The sequence below is a fragment of the Oenanthe melanoleuca genome, chromosome 12 (genome assembly GCF_029582105.1).
Source record: "Oenanthe melanoleuca isolate GR-GAL-2019-014 chromosome 12, OMel1.0, whole genome shotgun sequence".
Taxonomy (NCBI): Eukaryota; Metazoa; Chordata; class Aves; order Passeriformes; family Muscicapidae; genus Oenanthe; species Oenanthe melanoleuca.
The window spans coordinates 11,746,169-11,767,860 of NC_079346.1; the positions used below are offsets into that span (position 1 = coordinate 11,746,169).

The window sequence follows — 21,692 nt, forward strand, 5'->3', positions numbered from 1 at the left end:
TACATCTAAATAAAGTTGAATTTTGTTGCTACACATTTCTGAAGTACAGATAGTCTTGGCAATTTGTAATTTTATTACATAATGTGTATGTTCTAAAGGACTAGAGAAATAATTTCATTGTGACTGTAAAATTACCTTAATTGTGGCTTCCTGTTAAGCAGGTCATCTATTGTGGGAATGACTAGCAAATACAAATCCTATTGTTCATCAGTAGATCTTTTATAGCAGAATAAAACTTGGAGAAACAGTATTGATGTAAGCAGTATTGCTCTCAATAAAGCACAGTTAACTCTATGGCTTGGCCCAGTGCTGATGTCAGTTAATTTTTCTACGAAAGTATGAACAGATACAGAACTTTTTGGATGTATATCTTTGAGCTAGAAGATCAACCAGGAGTTGCCAGAAAAGATTGCATGGGTGGTGACCTTGCTGCCTGAGCTAACCAACCCTTTTATCAGTTCATTGTTCTTGAGACACAGTTGGGTGGTTTCAATGGTAAAAACTGATTTTTACATTTGAAAATTGACAAGAGTTGAATTTTACAAATTCTTTCCTCTTCACTTCTCCCTCAGCCATGGCCTGAAGATGCCCTTGAACGTGTGGCTAGTAAGTTCTTAGAAACACTTCAGCTCTCAGACACTGAGCGTCAAGGAGTTGTGCCCATCTGTAAATACTTTCATACTTCAGTTTTGCAACTCTCTGAAAGGTCAGTCTATGGCTTTTGCAAACAATCATAAGGTAATAAGTGACTGAGTTTCAATGCTACTCATTTATATATTAAAATTTACACAGCTATTTGCCTTCATAATAATTATGTGAACTCCTTGAAATTGTTAATGCTTATCAGTTACATAACTTTGTTAACAATAAACTAAAAAAAAAAAAAAATCTAAAAATAAATCAAAATTTAAAGTTACTCTTTCTTTTTTTACTTTTTAAATAGGTATTTACGAAGTCTGGGACGGTATAATTATGTTACTCCTACTTCTTATCTTGAGCTTATTGCTGCATTTCAGAGACTTCTTACTGAGAAAAGAGACAGTGTAATGAAAGCCAAGAAGAAATATGTGAATGGGCTAGATAAACTAGCTTTTGCTGAGTCACAGGTGAGTTACAACAAATACGGAACTGAAAATAGAAAATATTTGTCAAATGCAGGTCTTTTTCTGGAGAGGTCAGTCAAAAGTGGTACTTCAAATTTTATTTAGCTCAGTCTTCAACTGTAAAACTAACAAATGTTTTTTTGCTTTTTATTTTCTACAATCACAGAACTTGTGCTAGAGCCACACATCTCTGAGCATATATTGTTGAGTAGTATACAAACAGAGCTGTCATTTCTTTGGTGGTTAACAGGTGACTGTAAGTGAACATAGTTCTTAAAATTAGACATTGATGTAGGAGATAAAATAAGTCTTCGAAATGTTTTGATTTGAAACTGAATGCTACATTCTTCTATCAATAAATTAGTCACTAGGTAAGATCTAGGTCTTAAAGAAATTGTTGGAAATTGTGCCTGACCCTTCTGGATCCCACCTGATTCTCTTGTATATGCATAGGTTGGTAGGATGAAAGTAGAATTAATTGAGCTGCAGCCCAAACTGGAAGAGGCTAAAGTGGAAAATGCAAGCATGATGCAGGTAGAGTTATACAAATACAGCTTTGTGGCTTTTAATGTAAGCATGTGTCTTATTTCATTGATGTTGGGCTTTCAGAAAGTAAGAGTTTTATTGAGGTTTTTGAGCTCATTTCTTGTTTAAAAAGGTTTCCAGTATTCTGAAATGGGTTATTTATGTTTATATCCTTAGAACAGAAAGAAAATTTCTTTATATAAAATACAGTCTCTGGGTATATAGTCGTTGCCTAAGCTCCATGCTGAAGGATGTTAGAGGAGCTTTCATGCTAATAGTGATTAAATCAGATTTCCCAAGTTGATTCACAAACATTGTGAAAACCTCAAATAGTTTTTTCATATGACTAGATATGACAAAACACACAAGAACAGTTTTGCACAGTCTGTCTTTGCCTGCAGAGTGTTTATATGCTTGATTTATCAAAGGATCCTAAACGCAGTTAATTTCGTGGGAATTTAGTGATTTAGGATCAAAAATCTTGGGTGTTTTGAAAATTCCAGTATATGAAAAGACACACATACTTATTTAGTATGTGACTGTTGCATCACCAAAAAAGCACTATTTAATTAACATGTTATGCACTTGTTTCTGATTCCTAGCTGTTTTTACAGATACAGTGATATCTCTTCTATCTCTAAGAAAACTGAATGTCACTCCCCTAGAACTGCAAAGGGAGTTGGATAAAGGCTTATCTCTGAAAAGAAAATAAATTTCATAGTCAATGTTATAGACTATGAAGCTAAAACTGCCTGTTAAACTCATCCATTTTAGTTACAGCGTGATGCACAAACATGAGGAGCTTCTTGTCTCCTGAACTTCAAACATATTTTGAATAGCTGTTATTGAGAGTAATCTGATGTCATGCAGTTCATCTACTCCATGATGGTGTTGCAATATGCTAAGAAATTATTCCCTTAACATAAATTGAAATTATGTTAACATATTAAGAAACTTCAATGTTCTCTTTGTATTTGACAGTATTCTAAAAGTTCTAGTAGGTGATTTCAGTTTATTTGATCACTCATGGCACAATATAAATAAAGCCCACTCATGGCTTTTCTTTAGATTATAGAAGTAGAATCTGCTGAAGTAGAAGAAAAAAGAAAAATTGTAAAAGTGGATGAAGAAATAGCTACAGAAAAAGCTAATGAGGCTCAGGCACTGAAAAATGAATGTGAGAGTGACCTGGCAGAGGCATTACCTGTCATGGAGGCTGCAATTGGTGCTCTTGACACTTTGAAGGCAAGCTAATCTGAATTTCAGCATTTGAAAGTGTTATTTAACTCTCTAAAAAGAAGTAGGAATTTAGAAGAATATGAGATCTCTTAGATGACACAGCAGTGTATCAAATCTGACCTGGAATATTTAAAACATGATTTTATTTAATCATTAGTTTACAATTTATTAGTATTAATTTAATTTTTATTTCCTCTTCACAGGGAATATTAATAGATATTGTTACTTGTGATGGTACCATTGTATCATCCCTTCTTAAAGTCCTCTATTACCACTTAATGTTTATTAGTAATGGTGTTATAATTCCTCTTTTTTCTGTCAGTTCATTTATTGAGTGCTGTTACAGGCATAATACTTAATGTATTTTTTGTTTTAGCCTTCTGATATAGCAGTTGTCAAAACAATGAAAAATCCTCCATCTGGTGTCAAACTTGTCATGGCTGCTGTCTGTGTCATAAGAGAAACAAAACCTGAAAGAATTCCAGATCCTTCAGGATCTGGAGGCAAGGTAAAATGGCAGACAATAGTAATAAAAATAGTAATTAAAAATGTAATTCATGTTCTTCTCAACACTTATGCAAGAAACAATATAACCCAAACTTCATTACCCACGATTTTACTGAAAACTTTCAGAATTCTTTATTTTCCAAATTTTGTAATGCACCAGATTTAATTTGCTTTGTGCATTTCTTGAGAATAGATAATACATAAGTTCCCTGAGACACTGTTTACTTTTTGGCTTAAAGTATGATTGGAAGGAAATGTTTGGTTTGACAGACTTTATGGTTTATTGGCATGACAGGGATATACTATATGAAATATCCATGAGTTTTAATTAAAATGAGGTTTGTAATTTTTTGTATGTTTATTTTTTAAGGCCTAAAATATATTTCCTACTATGTTTTGTAGATTTTGGATTACTGGACTGCAAGCCAAAAAATGCTTGGCAACATTAATTTCTTAAAGGATTTGAAAGCCTGTTCCGAGAAACCCATTCCAGTAAGGCTTTTTCAGTAATTTTTACTGTGTTGACACTTCCTTGCAGGGAAAAAAAAATGAAATGAGAACATACTCTGTTGGAGACATAATTTTTCCAAATCAATCAGTTTCTTCTGAGCCTGTGTCCTTTTAGCCTCATTTCACATATTCTGTTTTGGGAGTTGATTAGGGTTTTTTGGTGGAATCAATTGACATTTGATCCATGTCCAGCCTTCCTATGCCTTTTTGTTTTGCTAGTTTTACTGGATGAACTATTCAGCATAATAAACTTTTTATAATTGGCTGCCCATTACTGCCTTTCTTGACATCTTTTTCTAATTGTACTTTTGTGATTAAATGAAAGTATGACTGATGACAAAATGGGTAATATTTTGTTGATGATACTGGCAGATATACAATAAATGCAGAAATGTACTAGCTGTATAACCTTTCAAATATGATAATTTCTCCCAAAGGTCTTGGTATCCAAGAGTGTGATTCTTGCCCTTTGCCGAATTAATTGTAAATTGAATGTGCTTTGTCCTTTATAGAATATGCTTTGCCCTTTATAAACTGATCCCCAAAATAGGCACAAGCAACTACATTTTGTATTACATTAGGAGAACTGCATTTTTATAGTGACCCCCAAAGTTGTGTATTGAGAGAAAGATAACAAATAATGGAATTGGTGTGTTTTACACAAAGGGCTGTATAAATTAAGGCTTCTATGTGTCTGTAATGCTCTTAGCACTTAGGGAGCTGCCACGTGGAAGATTCAGCAAATGCATGATTAGAAAGCATAAGGATAGAATTAGAATGAAAACAGAAAAAGAGTATGAAATATGATAGGAAGATCAAAACAATCACATGAGCAGTGATTTCTACAACAATTAATACGGAATAGTTCTTTCTTATTTCATTGTGTAGAGAAGTGGCAATGAATTTGTTCAATTTTGAAGTGTCAGCCATGAGATCTGATGGGCTCTAATGCTTTTGTTATCCAGGAAGCTGTCATGCAGAAGATTAGGACTGAGTACCTGACTAATCCAGAGTTTGATCCACAAGTGGTGGCTAAAGCTTCCTCGGCAGCGGAGGGTTTGTGCAAATGGATTAAGGGAATGGAAGTATTTCACAGGGTATCAAAGGTGTGGTTTTAATCCTTGCTCCTTGGTGCTATGGCATCTTCCTTTGCTCTGTGTATTCACCCTAGGCTTTGTAATTAATAATAAAGTACAAAAACATACTAAAAGCATTTGTGTATTGGTTGTAATTGAATAGGAGATTGAACCCAAAAAAGAACGTTTAAAAGTGGCAGAGGAGTCCTTGGCAGTCACAATGGAACTGTTGAATCAGAAGAGAGGAGAACTTGCAGCAGTTGAAGGCCGCTTGGCTGCTTTGGAGAAAACCTTTGCTGAAAAGACGGAAGAAAAGGCTCGTTTAGAATTCCAGGTTGATCTGTGTGCAAAAAAACTGGAACGAGCAGAGAAGTTGATTGGAGGCCTTGGTGGAGAGAAAACAAGGTCAGGTTAAAGTTCAAATGTCAGATAAAACAACCACTGTAGAAATAGAACTTGAAATTCCATTCTCTAAGCTTTCATGCTGTATTTCATTCTGAGGACTGTCACATTAGAGAATGTCTTACACCTTGAAATATTCCTAATTGTTTGTAATGTAAAAATATGGGCAGCAACACTGGGAGAATTGTAGAGGAAATCTCTTCAAAATGAGAATAGAATACATGAATGAGATTTTCATATTTTTCACCTATTCTTACCTAAGATGAACAAAAACAAGTTGATTTTTAACATCAATATCATTAATGTGGAGGTTTCAGCATGACTTTTTTCTGCTTGTCATAGATGGAATCAAGCTGCATGTGATCTTCAAGAGGAATATGATAATCTGACAGGAGATACTCTGATATCAGCAGGTGTAATAGCATATCTGGGAGCTTTTACTGCTGGATTTCGACAAGAATGTACCAAAGATTGGAGTAAACTGTGCGAGGTTAGAGGGTTATCTTAGAGTTAAATAAATGTTTTGGTTTTTTGAGACTGCTGTAAAAGGCTTCAAAAATCCTTTGTAATTTATTTTATATTAGTCTAGTAAACCTCGTGGGTAAACCAATGGGATCAGTTCTGCAGATCAAATATTTTGTAGAATTGAATTTAATTAAATCAGTGAATTTACTCCACACTTACACTTTACTCCACGATAGCATAATCAGAAACTAGAGACCATAATTCATTTTGTAAGGCTTGATTGTTACTGAAGTAAAATCTCATTGTTTTCTGTATTTTGCCTTTAAATGAAAGAAAATTAAAATGCAGTTATGTGTAATGTAAAACATTCTATAACTTACACTAACAAATATTTGTATGTTAATTGGATGGTTGTTTTTGTGGTTTGCAAAGGGACACTTCCAACATACTTATATGAATGCCATAATTCATAAATTAAGTGATTTGGAATAACTTTAAAATGCATTAAACAGTAGCAAATCAGCACTGGATTGCTACACTGAGTTAATGGAAGATTAGGAAGATAGGTATTTCCAACTGTGTATTAGTTTCTTAAGTCATAACTTTATGTAACAAACCTCCCACATTATGGATGTACCAAAAACTGGACAAATCTTACAAAATATGAAGAGAGAGTAAATATTTAGTGGGGAAGTGTAGTTAATTATTGAAATTATAGTTTTATTTTCCCCAGGAGTTTTACTTTACTTATATACATATACTTATACATTACCTATTTCAGTCTCTTAAAATGCACATTGTCATTTTTGGATTGAAGTGGCATTTAATAAAGATCTAAAGAAACACAGAATAAAGAAAAATATTTATTTTGTTGGTTTTTTCCCCCCTTTCAGGAGAAAGAAATCCCTTGTTCTGAGAATTTCTCTTTGAGCAAGAATCTTGGTGACCCAATAAAAATAAGAGCCTGGAATATTGCTGGTTTGCCAACTGATGTATTTTCTATAGACAATGGGGTCATTGTTGACAATTCAAGACGTTGGTAGGTGACAAAAAGGTTTAATTTTCAAATCCAAACAAGTTCCCACTTTTAAAAAAAGAGTATATCTGGAAACAATGTAGCTTCTGTAGAGCAATATAATAATAATAATATGCAATATAAAAAAGGAGTGGAATCTTTATATTGCAGTGGGGAGGTAGAACAATATTTCACAAGAATTCTGCATGCTGGTTGTTTTATGAAAAATATTAAACATCTTTTGCAACTTTTAAAGCTATTTCTGCTATTACTTTTCAAATTATCATAAAACACCTATGCATCCATTATTCACGGATACCTTAAAATAATGTAGTTTAATTCTGTCACTTTTTCTTGATAGTCTGATACAGAAACATGTAAATAGTTTAAAATTTTGAAAAATACCTGCAAACACTGAGAAAACTGTCCTGTATTTTCTAGGCCATTAATGATTGATCCTCAAGGTCAAGCAAATAAATGGATCAAGAATTTTGAGAAGGACAACCGTCTGAATGTTATCAAGATCAGTGACACAGATTATATGAGAACTGTGGAGAACTGCATTCAGTTTGGGACTCCCCTACTGCTAGAAAATGTTGGAGAAGAGCTAGACCCATCTCTTGAACCTTTGCTGCTTAAACAGACATTTAAACAAGGTACAGCAGAATTAATTTAGGTCCCTGAAACAGGGAACATGAATGTTCAGTTTCTAGTCTCTGGCACCACCTGATGTTTTTCATATTGCTCTCTTCTTGCCTTGATTCTGCCTCTGGTAAGAGAGGGGTAATTGCACAGCAGCCTGAACTTCTACTTTTTAATAAATGTCATTCCTGCCTATCATGATAATAGTTTTATATGCAAACCTTCACCAGACCACTATAGGAGACTAAAGAAGTTCAGTAAAGGAAGCATTGTCAGTGAAATTGTTTTGCTTTTTCATTTGTTTTAGTCTAATAATAACATTTGCTAAATTTTGCAGAAATCAAGGTAAGCTATCAAGGCATTTTGCTTAAGGCATAGTTTACACTGTACTTAGCAAGTAGCTATGAATTTGGTTTTCAACTTTTCCTCCTGTTAGATGATAGAAAAGTGCACATAAAAAAAGATATGTTTTACCTTTCTTCTTATCTAGTTTGTCTTTACTGGTTTTCATGTCCAGAATGAAAAACAAAAGGAAAGTAAAGCTCTAACACTTTTTTTTTCTTTGTGGTTTCCTCTTTCAGACAAGTAATTCAAGGAAAGAGTAGTGTGTAAGAAGAGAATATTTGGGAATAATTCCACACCTCTCTGTTGCCATCTCTAGTTTTTGTATATGGAAATTGGAAGTATAGTAGTGATTGAATTGATTTGATTTCAGCTGCTAAGAGTGATAAGTGGCCCCATTGAAGTCTGTGAGAATTTTTCAGACTATCAGATTTATTTACTCATTTTTCCTTCTCAGGAAATTTGTCATTGATGAGAAGTTTGCTGTTATTTAATGACACAAGTATTTTTGATATTAATAATTAGAGTAGATAAGTTTTCTTCATGTTTCTCTTTTTAACTTTAGGAGGTATTGACTGTATCAGGCTTGGTGAGAACATTATTGAGTATTCCAGTGATTTCAAGTTTTTTATTACCACAAAACTAAGAAATCCACACTATATGCCTGAACTTGCTACAAAAGTTTTACTACTCAATTTTATGATAACACCAGAAGGACTTGAAGACCAGCTGCTAGGTATTGTTGTAGCAGAAGAAAGGTAAGTCTCTATGGTAAACAGCCATTAAAGGTTTTTATGGCATAATTCTGGGGAAATGATAAATTAATTTATTGCCTAGAAAAATGGATGTTGCATGGTGTAAATGTTGCTCAGTAACAGCTTTAAGCTAAAAATTTATTATTTAAAAAGTTTATTAGTAAAGTGTTAGGGGTAAGTGCCCACAAGTTAATATAGCAGATGTGAATTCATTGTTTTTTCATGGCAATTTTCTCCTGTAATATTCCATGAATGTTAGAAAGCTGTGTAAATATTATTTGAAGTTTAAATCATTACTGTTATTTTTTCAATGTGACTGAACTGCCAGACAAAGGTGCAGAAGTAAGAGGATTTCATTTTAATATTATATTAATTAAATGCGAAATACCTCTGAAGCTGATTATGGAATGTATCTGAGCTCTCACAGAGGCACAGAGAAGTGGTGTCTGGGCTGGACAGACTTGTGTCTGCAATTGGGGTAAAGTATTTGCTAACAGAAATGTTTTCAGCAATAAACTGGCTCTGCAAATCACATGGTGGTGGTTTTTTTTCGGGCAGCAGGGGTACAATAAAGGAAAAGTAGGATGCACTGCCATTTGCAAAATACTAAGATGTTAGAGATTAGACCATCATTTCCAAATACTTAGTAGAAGTCATGCAAAGAGATCAAATAACTTCCTGTAGGAAGAGGGAGGAATTTTCATGGACATCCTTTGCAGCCAGTGCGAGATGAGCATTGACTCATTTTTGAGTTTTTGTATTTTTCTTCATTAGGCCAGATTTAGAAGAGGAAAGAAATGCTCTCATTGTTCAGTCCGCAGCCAATAAAAAGAATCTACAAGAAATTGAGAAGAAAATTTTAGAAACTTTAGAGTCATCTGAAGGTGATATTTTGGAAGACGAGACTGCCATCCAGGTCTTGGATTCTGCCAAAGTCATGGCTAATGAGATCACAAGAAAACAGCAGGTATGCAGCGTCATATGTGTGCTTCCCTCAATAGTACTGAGAAATTAAATGTAAAAATTTGCAGCCAGCAGGAGGTCTCTGATTTGGATGCATAGCACAAGGAGCAAATTCTATGCTTGTGAAATGGGAAGATAAATAAAGTTGGATCTGTTCTAGAATCTTCACTGGTAGTTTATTCAGTCTTTAAAATGTTTTCAAGTATGTGTATCTGTAGTGCAGGTAAATAGATCAGGCAGTACTTGAGTAGGGCCAAGTGCTTGTTTTACCTACTGGGGTAGTGCCTGCTGGAGCAGAGAAGTTGCGTTACTCTGTGTGCTGTTGCTCTGTTGCTGTATGGAACCATTCTGGAAGTGTTAGTGAGTAGTAGTATTTGTGTAGAATGTGAAGAGTATTAGACTCTGAGAAGCTGTTGTTTCTCCCCTGCCGTGGACGTGTAGATCGCAGAGAAGACGGAGCTGAAGATCGCGGAGTCGCGCGAGGCGTACCGGCCCGTGGCACAGCACTCAGCCGTGCTGTTCTTCAGCATCGCTGACCTGGCCAACATCGACCCCATGTACCAGTACTCCCTCAGCTGGTTTGTCAATCTCTACATCAGCTCCATTCATGACAGGTAAACTGGGCCTGGCTGCAGAAAATAAGGGTTTCATTCTCTTCTTATGAATTGGAAACAATTTGGCCTCTTAAAAGCAGGCTTTTGAAGGAAAATAGGATTAATTAATTAATTAAGTGTTCTTTTTAGTTATTGTTAAATTGTGAACTGTTGGCATGTGCTACATTTAAGTATTTTTAAAGGTGGGGCTTAGTGTGAAGTCAGGTTCTTAAATAGGCTCTGTTTTGAAGACTGAGTGCCACCATTGAACTGTGGTAAATTGATTTCAGCTTATTATTTTGCTTGGGACTTATAAAAGTGCTACAGTCTTTTAAAAAGTCAGGGAGTATGGTTGAAATTTTGGGGGAACTGGCACCTAAGTCCTTTGTGGAGCCTGTGGATCTAATATAAATCGTCCACAACCCTAAATAGATGAGATTTCTTAACGGATTATCTATGTTATTCAATTTAAAGTCTTAGTTTATGACTTCTTTTTTTTTTATATAGCAATAAATCCAAAATTTTGAAGAAGCGACTTCAGTATCTAAATGATCACTTCACCTACAATCTGTACTGCCAAGTCTGTCGTTCGCTGTTTGAAACAGACAAGCTGCTCTTCTCGTTTTTGCTGTGTTGTAATCTGCTCATGTAAGCTCATTTTTGTGAAGTCTCTTACTAACAGAAACTAATGATTTTATCATGGAAGCAAGTACTGATGAGATGGAATATTCTTGTGCACATTGATAATAATGCCTTTGGAGTAAGGTCATGAATACTTCCTGCTTTCTTAGATGTGTAATATTAACAAATGGAAGAGTCTGTGAGTGCATGTATCACTACTACAGGACACATTATGAAAAAAAAAAGTGTGCCCATTTGTCAATGGTTCTGTCAATGATAAATCTATCTTTAAAGGATCTGGGTAGTGTTACATAGCATCCTTATGTCAAAAACAATTCCTTTTATTTAAGAAAACATTTTAGAATGAAAACTTAAGCGGCAATGTGTAATGCCAACAGCTTCTACGTTTTTGTCTTTTTCATTTTTTTTCTTCCCTGTCTGTTACCCTTTTGTGTAGCATCATGAGATCTCAGATGCAGTCTTCTCCTTTCCACAAACTTTTTAGTTTTCTCTTCCTAATTTTGTGTGAATACATCATGAAAGGAATGATACGTTCAAAATTGCACAACCATAATATGCATACTTAATTAATTGCAGTGTGTACTCATCTGTACATGATGTTCTTCCTGGGCCAATTTGTAAGGGTACTGTAATTGTAGAACATATTATTTTCTGCAAAACCTTTAAAAATCAGGAATAATTGCACTTAATATATATATATATATATATATATATATATATGTAGGTATTAGGAATGAGTTCTTCACTAAAAACTTTGTCAAGCCTGGTACAGGCTGCTCAGGGCAGGGGTGGAATCACCATCCCTGGAGGTTTTTAAAAGCCATGTAGATGTGACACACATGTGGGACATAGGTTAGTGATAGCTTGGTACTGTTGGGTTAATGGTTGGACTTGACCTCAAAGGTCTTTTCCAACCTAAATGATTAATTGATTCTAAGATTTACCTCTTTAAACCCTTTAGTCTTAATAATTTTTATCATGCAGTTTTTAAATAATATATAATATTGAGATCTGATCTCAGCTCTTACTGCAGTAGAAGAATTCTTAATGGGCAGTGAAGTCTAATGAATTTAAAACTACTATTTGTATTATTAAAATTTTATCTCAATTACTGCTTTTTTTTTCATTAAGGGCTGATAATGAAATAGAACAACAAGAGTTTATGTTCTTGCTGACTGGAGGTGTGGGTCTCAAGAATGAGCACAAGAATCCAGATCCATCTTGGCTATCAGATAAGAGCTGGGATGAATTATGTCGTGCAAGTGAAATCCCAGCTATGAATAGACTGAGGTATGGTAAAATACTGATGTGAATTGGCCTTAATTGGTTTTGACCAATACATTTGTGTTTGCCTTTGATAAACATTTAAAAATGACTCCAGGTATTCATAGTACTTGTGGTTTTTTTTCTCTAGGAGTCATGTCTCTGAAAATATAGGTGAATGGCAAAAAATGTATGATAGCAAAGAGCCTCACAACTTTCCATTACCAGAAGAGTGGAACGATACATTAACTGAATTACAGAAGATGATAGTTCTTCGGTGCTTAAGACCAGACAAGGTAAAATTATCTGTTATGGCATGTTTATAGACTGTGCCATACCTTGTAGCATAGTTTGCCCTTCCTGTTCCATTAATTAATCTGTTCTTCATCTTATTTATTAAGAAAGAAAATACTATTTTATTTTTCAAGTGACCAATATAAACACCACAAGCATCATCTGAAATCTTTCTTTCTGATGTGATTTAATGAATCTTTTTGAGGATTCTCATTGTTCTAGTTCTCTATTTTTTCATGGAATATTTATTCCTGGTGCACCCAATATACTTAAGGACAGGACATATTAGCCTGAAAAAATACACAGGTTATCTAATACCATGTGCTTTCATGCAAATGACTGTTAAGGCAAAAAGAAATAAATTGTGTTGATTCAAATGACAAAGATGAACTTTTAACAAATTCTGCCTTTGCTGCACTTAACAAATTGTATTGCATATTCTTTAGGAACTATCAGTGTTAGAATTTAAGGCACATTGCATTTGCTCCCTTGAATTAATTAAAAATTATTACCTTAATATTTCCTAAGGGTGAATGTGCTTATCCTCCACATCAGGAAAAGCCTGAATCAAAGTCTTAACGTTATTTAATATTATTTATATAAGGTATGTTATTCTTTATTTTCTAAAAACATTATTGTTCTGCTTGTAAGGAAGATTTAAGGGGAAGGTGTCAACAAGAGGTGAAACCTTTTTTTCTGGATTGGTCTGCAAGACTGGTCTCAAATCTCTGCAAATCAGAGAAGTTTCTGCAGGCTTGGGAATTTGGCGTGAAGACAGTGTCAGATGTGCAATTATGTCTATGTTAATAGTTTTTATTTACTTTTTTTTTTTACCAGATTGGTCCAGCTATAACAACATTTGTTACTGAGAAACTGGGAAAGAAATTTGTAGAGCCACCTCCTTTTGATCTAGCAAAAAGTTACTTAGATTCAACTGCTACAGTCCCTTTAATATTTGTGCTGTCTCCAGGAGCAGATCCCATGTCTAGTAAGTAAACACAGAAAGAGAAAATAAGGACCTCAAATTCCTTTTCAATACACAGAGAGGATTATTTTGCACTTTCTGCAAGTGGATTTGAGTGCATTATGTCAGACTGGTGGAATTCTGTGCCCTTTCAAAATGGGAAGTTGTATGTACATGTAAACAAAATAATAATAGAAGTTTTTCAATTTTTTTTTTTGACATAACTTCCTTTTAATGTATGAGTGCTAAAATCTTATGCTTTCTGTTCAAGGCCTCCTGAAATTGGCAAATGACAGAGACATGGTAGGAGATAAGTTTCAGTCCATCTCATTAGGACAAGGACAAGGACCAATAGCTACAAAAATGATTCAAACAGGAATGGAAGAAGGAACATGGGTTTGTTTACAAAATTGTCATTTAGCTGTCTCCTGGATGCCAATGCTGGAGAAAATATGTGAGGAGCTTGACAGTGAAAAATGTCATCCAGAATTCAGACTTTGGCTTACAAGTTACCCTTCACCAAAGGTATATACGTGGCCCCATAATCTCTGTTTCGGGAAAGGGAAAGTTGATGGCATTTTTAGGGAATTTTTGTATACCTGAATGAGCTGATAATACAAAGCTTCTCTGAAATGCAATGAGGCTTTGAAGAAATAATTTAACAAAGAAAGGACATTTTAAAAATAATTATAAAAATTATAATATCAAGCTTCCTTTGTAATATTTTGATACTGTGATTTGCAATATTTTGTGTATTACGCAATGGAACTACAAATCTGTCAACATGTATAATTAAGAAGGTTTTTTTGCTGTCACATAAATTCAAAAATTTAGTCTTGCATTTGACTTACGAAGTCTTGAATACCAAGACAACATTTTAAAATACAGATTTGTTATTTACAGCAGAGTCTTACTTTCTTGATGTCTTGGAGAAATTTTAATAAGCTGTTGCCCTTTAAAATATAATTTCTTGCAGATAGTTGTTTATGTTAAAAAAACCAGAATAATAGTATATTGTTAATATAGGATCTATTCCACCCTTTCTGAATGCAGTTTTACTATTTTTAATTTCTAGTTTCCAGTAACCATTCTGCAGAATGGAGTGAAGATGACAAATGAACCTCCGACTGGTCTCCGTTTAAACCTACTTCAGTCATTTCTTTCTGATCCTATTTCTGATCCTGAATTCTTTGCTGGATGCCCTGGAAAGGAGCTGGTAATGTGCCTATCTCTTGAGTGAATAATTACGAGCTAAAATTTTTACTGTCTTTTTACTGTGAATTTAAATTTTGCAGTGATAAATATCATTAGTTGAGAATTACCTCTGCCAGGTAATTTAATGTAGCATTATTTTAAATGGTTTCTTAGGCTTTATTAAATCCCTTACCTGCTACAAACACATAGTAAACAATGTACATGGACTCTGAACATTGATTAGAAGGGCATGTCTGTCATTATTGAGATGATAAGCACTAAGAAGATCTTTTCTTGCTACCAGGGACCAAATACTACAGTGCCCATATATCTTATTGATATCTGGTGAACAACTTAGCTAATCATTACCTGTGAAGGAAGTGAAAAACAGTGGGATCAGAGATATGAGTTATCAATATACATAGGTGTGACTGCACCTAAGGCCTTGCTTTAAAAATACATTTGTATTTTTTGTTTGTCTAATGAACCTTAAAAATAAATACCTGGTGCTATTGGAATTCTTATGAAGTCAGTTGCCCTGTACATTAAAGAATATCATGGTACTTGAGGACCTGGCTAAATGTGCTTGCATATGGGGCACTGTGTGTACTTGTTCCCAAAAACCACAAGGTATTTAGTGGTGGCCTGGATTTATACCTGGGTGGGGAGAGGTAACCCAAGGGTGCTCACTACACAAGCTGCACACTAATATGAGGTTATAGGTTAGTTAATAATACATTTTGCTTTTGTTTTTCTCAAAGATATGGGAGAAACTACTCTTTGGAGTTTGTTTCTTCCATGCTCTTGTTCAGGAGAGAAGGAAGTTTGGGCCCCTCGGTTGGAATATACCCTATGGATTTAATGAGTCTGACTTGCGAATCAGTATCAGACAGCTGCAGGTAAAATCACTGATTACCTCCTAAACTCTGATCTTGCAAAGCAAGGAGCAATACACTGAAATTACCTCAAATGTTCATAGATAATCAGGACTTCAGCTGTAAAGGCAAGGAGTGTCAATCATATAAATATTTTCAAAATTGCAGATGACATAAAAAGTTTCGATTTTTACAGACATGTGGAATGTAATGAATATATGTGTATTATAAAAGTTGAATGTATTATTACAAGACCTTACTCTTCTTTAAGTAGCACATATCAATGATAGTTACCTATTGGAATAGCTAGTAGGGGGAATTTTTTTTTTACATGTTTATTGGTAGTTAACAGAACCTCAGACTATTCTCCTTCCCCAAGATGAGATGGTGAACAGTCCTTGATCTAGAACCCTTTATAGGCACTCTGTAAAAAAGTCAGGAGAGTTAAAACTGAATTACAGAAGTTGAGGCGGAAGATTTGAAAAAGTTACCAAGAAGTTAATGAATGAGATTGGAGGAAAATTAAAAGATAAATTAAGTGAAATGCATTTTTATTTCTGGTGCAGAAAAGTGTCCATCTACAAAGTTTGAACTGTATAAACCATCCACTTACAAATAATTCAGGAATGACTTGGATGATTGAGTAATTTTGATATTCATAAGAGTCTTTCAACTCGTCTTGATTTTAAACAATAATTTTTACCTGAAAATAAGATTTCTGAATTTGGATTCCCAGCACTTGGGAAGCAAACTCCATAAACTGCAGTTTACACATGCTATAGCTTCCAGCCTTTTATCTGTTAGGTCACATTGTTGTTTAGCAGATACTGCAAGTCTCTGGAATTGCTCCTATTTCTGTTTCAGTTATTCATCAATGAGTACAGCCATGTTCCTTTTGAAGCTGTCTCTTACCTGACTGGTGAGTGTAACTATGGAGGTCGAGTGACAGATGACTGGGACAGACGTTTGCTGCTGACAATGCTGGATGACTTCTACAACCCAGATATAATTGAAAATCCTCGTTACACTTTTTCTCCCAGTGGCAACTATTATGCTCCACCCAAAGGCACATATGAGGAGTACATTGAATTTATTAAGGTAAAAAGTAGCAACAAGATTTTGCACTGTTACAATAATGTGCTGAGAAAGATATCCTTCAAGGCTTAAAGAGGTAGTTTTGCAGCACAATTAATTGTGTGCTCAGGTTCTTGCCTGGCATCCTTGTATGATCCTTGCCATGATCTCAAATATTTTGGAGAGGGAATTAATGAGTAGATAGGAGGATGTGTAGCATAGATAATTGAAAATTCCTTGGAAATTTGTTTTTTTATATGAGAGGTGGTGGCTCTATCAGCAGTAATTATGACTGCAAGTACCTGCCACTAAGGTCCTCACTCACCTGCAGTTGAAGTCAGTTGTAGTTTTTCACTCGACTTCTTAAAGAAACCTTGAAGATTCCTTCTGCTTTATGTCACCCAAACATTTTTTTATTTTTTTTTTTATCCTAGAATCTTCCCTTTACTCAGCACCCAGAGGTATTTGGCTTGCATGAAAATGTGGATATTGCAAAAGATCTTCAGCAAACTAAGACCATCTTTGAATCTCTGCTTTTAACACAAGGAGGAGGCACTCAGGGGACTTCTGGGGGTGGTGACAGCACTCTTTATGCAATTGCAGATGATATTCTTAGCAAGGTATTGTATTATACAAATTACTTCAATTTGTCTTTGTACAAAGCAGAATTTCCTTTACTAGAATCTTCACTGTAAAGTAGATTTCATGTTGAAAGAAAAGCGTTCTGAAAGGAATTTAGTGCAACGTGAAAGTAAGAACTTGTGTGGCTGTAACAGACCACAGCTATATTTCAGTTGAAAGAAATTTTATTAAATAGGAAGAAGACAGGAGAAAGAGAGAGAACTTGAAAGAACACTTGATTAATTCACATGAACAAATTTAAAATAAATAAATAAAAACATATTCATAAATTTTCATTATATTAAAAATTCCAGGTGTTTTTTAAGAAAATGAGCATTAAAATCCCTCAAATTTTTATTTAGATTGAACTAATGAATCTTGTATTACTAAGATACTAATCAGAAAGTTTAGTGGTTTGTATTGCTCTGCAAATTTTCACATTTTCATGCCTTTAATGTATAATCATAACGATGTATGGAATTATTTCCCAATGTATTGTCATTTACAGCTTCCAAAGGATTTTGACATTGAAAGTTGCCTAATTAAATATCCTGTGAGATATGAAGAAAGTATGAACACTGTGCTGGTGCAAGAAATGGAAAGATTTAACCAGTAAGAATGTTCTCTTTTAATACATTTACCAGAAATCATTACAAATCATATTCTGTAAGCTCTGTGTTGTGTGAATTTTTTTTTTCTTCCCTTCTGATTGCCTGCAGTGATATCTGCAGTCCTAACACACTTGCTTCTTGTGGAGAGTCAGATTGTAGGATTGATGTCAGGAAAAATGAAGTGGCAATATTAAGTGAAAGAGAAAAGAAGGGAGTATGAGGAAGTACTGGGAAAAGAGAATGCAAACTATATATATATATTTTTTTTTAACTTCACTTTCCTTTTCACCATCTTTACCCTCATTGTATTTTATTTTCCTCATATTTCTGACCTGTAGGGTAAAGGAGTTAGAGATTCTACATGCACAGTTATAGTTTATGAAATGTTTTCTGTAATTGAGATTTTTTTTTTGTTTCTTAATTTTCTCATGTGCTTCTGCTTGAGTTTTTTTTTAACTGCATTTATTTTTCTCTTTGGGTCCTCAGTCTCTTTTTTGACTTTGTTTCCTAATTTTCTTTCTTATCTTCGTCTGCCTGTCCATTCCTTCTCTCTGGTTTTTCTCTATCCTCCTTATTTCCTATTTGTCTCTTTGTATCTCCTGCTTAATTTTCTCACAAGTGCTCTCTGGCCTTAAGTCTCCAAGTTATCCTTATTGTACACCCTATCCACCTCTTCTTTTGCAATCTAAACCTTTTTCCTTCATCTAGTATATAGTGAATACATTTGGCATTCCAAATTTGCCCTCTTACCAAACAATACAGGGTATCAGAGATAACAAAAGAATTTATTACTGTTCCTAGTCTTAAATAAATCTGCACTAATGCACAAATCCATGACTTTACAGATGTGGCTTCTTGTGCAGACTGTAAAAAAAGCTGTAAAAATTCTATAGATGCCTCCATAATTCACTTATTTTATTTTTTTTCCAGTGACATAGTTATATTTAACAAATCATGCAGAATGTGTGAAAATTCTTTTGTTTTTTTAATTCTAGTTTAATCCGAACTATTCGCATTACTCTAATTAACCTGAAGAAAGCCATTAAAGGACTGGTTGTTATGGATGCTGCCCTGGAGGCTCTGTCTGGCAGTCTCCTTGTTGGAAAAGTTCCTGAGAAGTGGGCAGAGCATTCATACCCAAGTCTAAAACCATTAGGGAGCTATATTGTCGATTTGCTAGCAAGGCTGAAGTTTTTACAGGTAATGTACAATAGGCAGTGCTGCCAGTTGTTCAATCTACTTTTCCATATAATTTGTCTTTATTGGGAAAGAAGTGAAAGGCTTCATTTAGATTTTCTGAGTACAATTATGTAGAAAATAGTCAGAGAGTATGGGATTCCTCTCTTTGTGGTTGTTCAATGTATTGCTTTACTCTCTCCAGGATTGGTATGAATTAGGGAAGCCTGCTGTTTTTTGGCTGTCAGGATTCTATTTTACTCAAGCCTTCCTAACTGGAGCCATGCAAAACTATGCTAGGAAGCACAGGATCCCTATTGACCTTCTAGGATATGAATTTGAGGTATGGATAAACTATAAATTAGTATTTTATTAATCTGAGTCCTGATGTTGTGGTAAAATATAGTAAATAAATCCAAACTGGAAGGTTAATTTTGCAACTGACTGCAGTCTGAGGACATATATTTGGTAAGACTGGCAGGCTAAATAACCTCTGTAGAAGAGGTATTCTCAAAGTGATTAAAAGCAATTCTATCACTGGACCCAGAACTCCACTCAAGAAAACAGCCTATTTAGTGTATATTTTTCTGTGTGATTAAAGCCTCATTTTATAACCTACAAGAAAGATAATTAGCAAACCTAGAGAACAGCAGAGAAGTCTGCTGTCTCTACAGATATGTATAAAAGTAGCACTGAAAGGAAGGGTTACTATATTATCCTCAGTTTGGTCTGGTCTGAAAATAGACAATTGGCATAATAGCTCAAAAATGAAAGAGCTGTGAGAGTTTAATGACTTGAAACACTTATTTCCTGCAGGTTATTCCTCAGGATACTGCTGATACTGCACCAGAGGACGGTGTTTACATCCATGGGTTATTTTTAGATGGAGCTCGCTGGGACAGGAACAGGTCAGTAGCCAAGTGCTTTACTGTGGTTCTGGAAAGCTTTTTGCAGTGCTCAAACAAGACTGGTTTAAATAATTTAAGTGATACTTTTCATATTATTAAAATAACATACCAAATTAAGTACTCTTTCTTGCTTGGAAAATGAAGAACAAAAAATGGAAAAAACAAACAAACAAGCAAGTAGCAACCAAAAATGTTCCCAAACCCCTGAAGCCACAACTAGTTTGCATATGTGGCTCTGTGTGTGCACTTGTTCCCATGGCAAAAACCCTTTCTCCAAAAAAAAAAAAAAAAAAATTCCTTTCTCTTTCCAGGGGAATGTTAACTGAGCAGTATCCCAAAGTGCTCTTTGATGCCATGCCAATCATTTGGATAAAGCCAAGTGAGTATGGTTTCTCTGATGTGTGAGCTATTCTTCAAGAAATTGTAACAGTGGTTTCCTTTTTTTACTGAAGATCACTGAGGAGAGTTTTGACTGACTGACAGAGACTGAGTGTTTTACCTTATGTGATTTAACAGGGTTTGCTCAGGTTATTTTAAGCTCTGTGATAGCTGTCCTTCAAACTAGTAAGATAATTTCCACAACTCTTGTTTTCTTTGATTGAGAGGAGTAAATCCCTGTTTTTATTTATGTACAAAATCAGAACTTGCTACTGCAACTGTTGCAATTTCAGCATTAGTAAACAGACAGTATTAAAATTTGCCACTTTCTCTGCTTGTGCCTTCTCTTGAGGTTGGATGAATTTGTTCAGAACTGTGTGAATTTATGCTTTGCACAAGTTCCATGCCAGCAATCTGGGCATACAAAGAGTTCCTGCAGCTTTCTGTTCTTGGATCTCAGATGACTTGAATTGCAGTTAGATTCTCTGGCAACTAGACCAGTATTCTTGTGGAGCTGTGAAAAACTCATGTATAAGCTGTGTATTAAACTAGGTAACCATTCAGATTTTAATGTGTCTTTGAGTAGTACAAAGCTGGTACAATCACAGGAAGGCACCAAGTCCTGAAAATAAATTTTAGCTAAATTAGCTGGGTTTAAGAACAAAACAAAACAAAAAAGATAATTTTATTTTGTTGCTCAGAAAGCAATTCTGCGTTTTTATTGACCTTTAAAGGTGTTACTGTAAATGCTTAACACTTGCATGTAGAATTTGTTTCCACTAATAGATCTGCTGAATGTAATGCATTATTTGGGGTTTTTTGAAGCTGTAAAATCGGACATAAAGAAGACTACTGCCTACGTTTGCCCACTCTACAAGACAAGTGAGCGCAAAGGGGTCCTGTCCACTACTGGGCATTCCACAAACTTCGTCATTGCTTTGAGGCTCAACACAGACCAACCAGTCCAGCACTGGATCAAGAGAGGTGTAGCCTTGCTGTGCCAGCTGGATGACTGACTGTGGATTCACATACAGACTTCACAACGTCTTGTTCTCTTTGCTGGCTTACAGAGGAAGTGGGATTTAGTGTGTAAAAGAAACATCTGGAGGTTTTAGTGTTGTAGGAGGGCATACAAATACTTTTTGACCCTCAAGCTTTTGTATTAAGTATGTATTATTAATATGACCATCTTTACAATCTGTGAGCAGTACAACTAGGATTTTAGCCCTTGGTGATATTATTAAAATGTGAACATCTTTTTTGTGCATTAGTTGAATATCACAAAATATATTTTAATGGGAAATGAAAGTAGTCTGTGGTTTCTGACAGAAACATTGCAGGTAATAAACTTGATTCTGCACTTTTGTTTTCTTTAAAAATAATTTTAAAACATTACTCAAGCATTCTTTCTACATCTCCTCTAGCAAAGAATGGTTTCCACCTTGCATTCAGATACAGGCATAATCTGTTCTGTATATGGATCCCTCTATCAAATACAGTAAGAATAACTGAAGCACATAAAGGTCCACTCCATCCTACCATCACTATTGCAACT

At 34.7% G+C, this 21,692-nt stretch overlaps 1 protein-coding gene across 1 annotated transcript in view; it reads left to right on the plus strand.

The window, feature by feature from the left end:
* DNAH12 (dynein axonemal heavy chain 12) overlaps nt 1–21,654 on the plus strand; it is a 56,685-nt gene extending 35,031 nt beyond the window's left edge. The window contains exons 47-75 of the mRNA XM_056501989.1: nt 573–706; nt 944–1,106; nt 1,557–1,637; nt 2,697–2,873; nt 3,244–3,375; nt 3,777–3,866; nt 4,850–4,990; nt 5,124–5,365; nt 5,705–5,852; nt 6,721–6,866; nt 7,284–7,498; nt 8,392–8,584; nt 9,356–9,548; nt 9,986–10,158; nt 10,645–10,785; nt 11,911–12,069; nt 12,194–12,338; nt 13,174–13,324; nt 13,572–13,825; nt 14,376–14,516; nt 15,256–15,393; nt 16,234–16,467; nt 16,878–17,063; nt 17,573–17,676; nt 18,671–18,875; nt 19,057–19,194; nt 19,668–19,759; nt 20,071–20,138; nt 20,963–21,654. Coding sequence (XP_056357964.1) covers nt 573–706; nt 944–1,106; nt 1,557–1,637; nt 2,697–2,873; nt 3,244–3,375; nt 3,777–3,866; nt 4,850–4,990; nt 5,124–5,365; nt 5,705–5,852; nt 6,721–6,866; nt 7,284–7,498; nt 8,392–8,584; nt 9,356–9,548; nt 9,986–10,158; nt 10,645–10,785; nt 11,911–12,069; nt 12,194–12,338; nt 13,174–13,324; nt 13,572–13,825; nt 14,376–14,516; nt 15,256–15,393; nt 16,234–16,467; nt 16,878–17,063; nt 17,573–17,676; nt 18,671–18,875; nt 19,057–19,194; nt 19,668–19,759; nt 20,071–20,138; nt 20,963–21,153 — 4,575 coding nt within the window. The 3' untranslated portion in view covers nt 21,154–21,654. The remainder of the gene's footprint in view (nt 1–572; nt 707–943; nt 1,107–1,556; nt 1,638–2,696; nt 2,874–3,243; nt 3,376–3,776; nt 3,867–4,849; nt 4,991–5,123; nt 5,366–5,704; nt 5,853–6,720; nt 6,867–7,283; nt 7,499–8,391; nt 8,585–9,355; nt 9,549–9,985; nt 10,159–10,644; nt 10,786–11,910; nt 12,070–12,193; nt 12,339–13,173; nt 13,325–13,571; nt 13,826–14,375; nt 14,517–15,255; nt 15,394–16,233; nt 16,468–16,877; nt 17,064–17,572; nt 17,677–18,670; nt 18,876–19,056; nt 19,195–19,667; nt 19,760–20,070; nt 20,139–20,962) is intronic.
* Nucleotides 21,655–21,692: the final 38 nt, after the last annotated feature.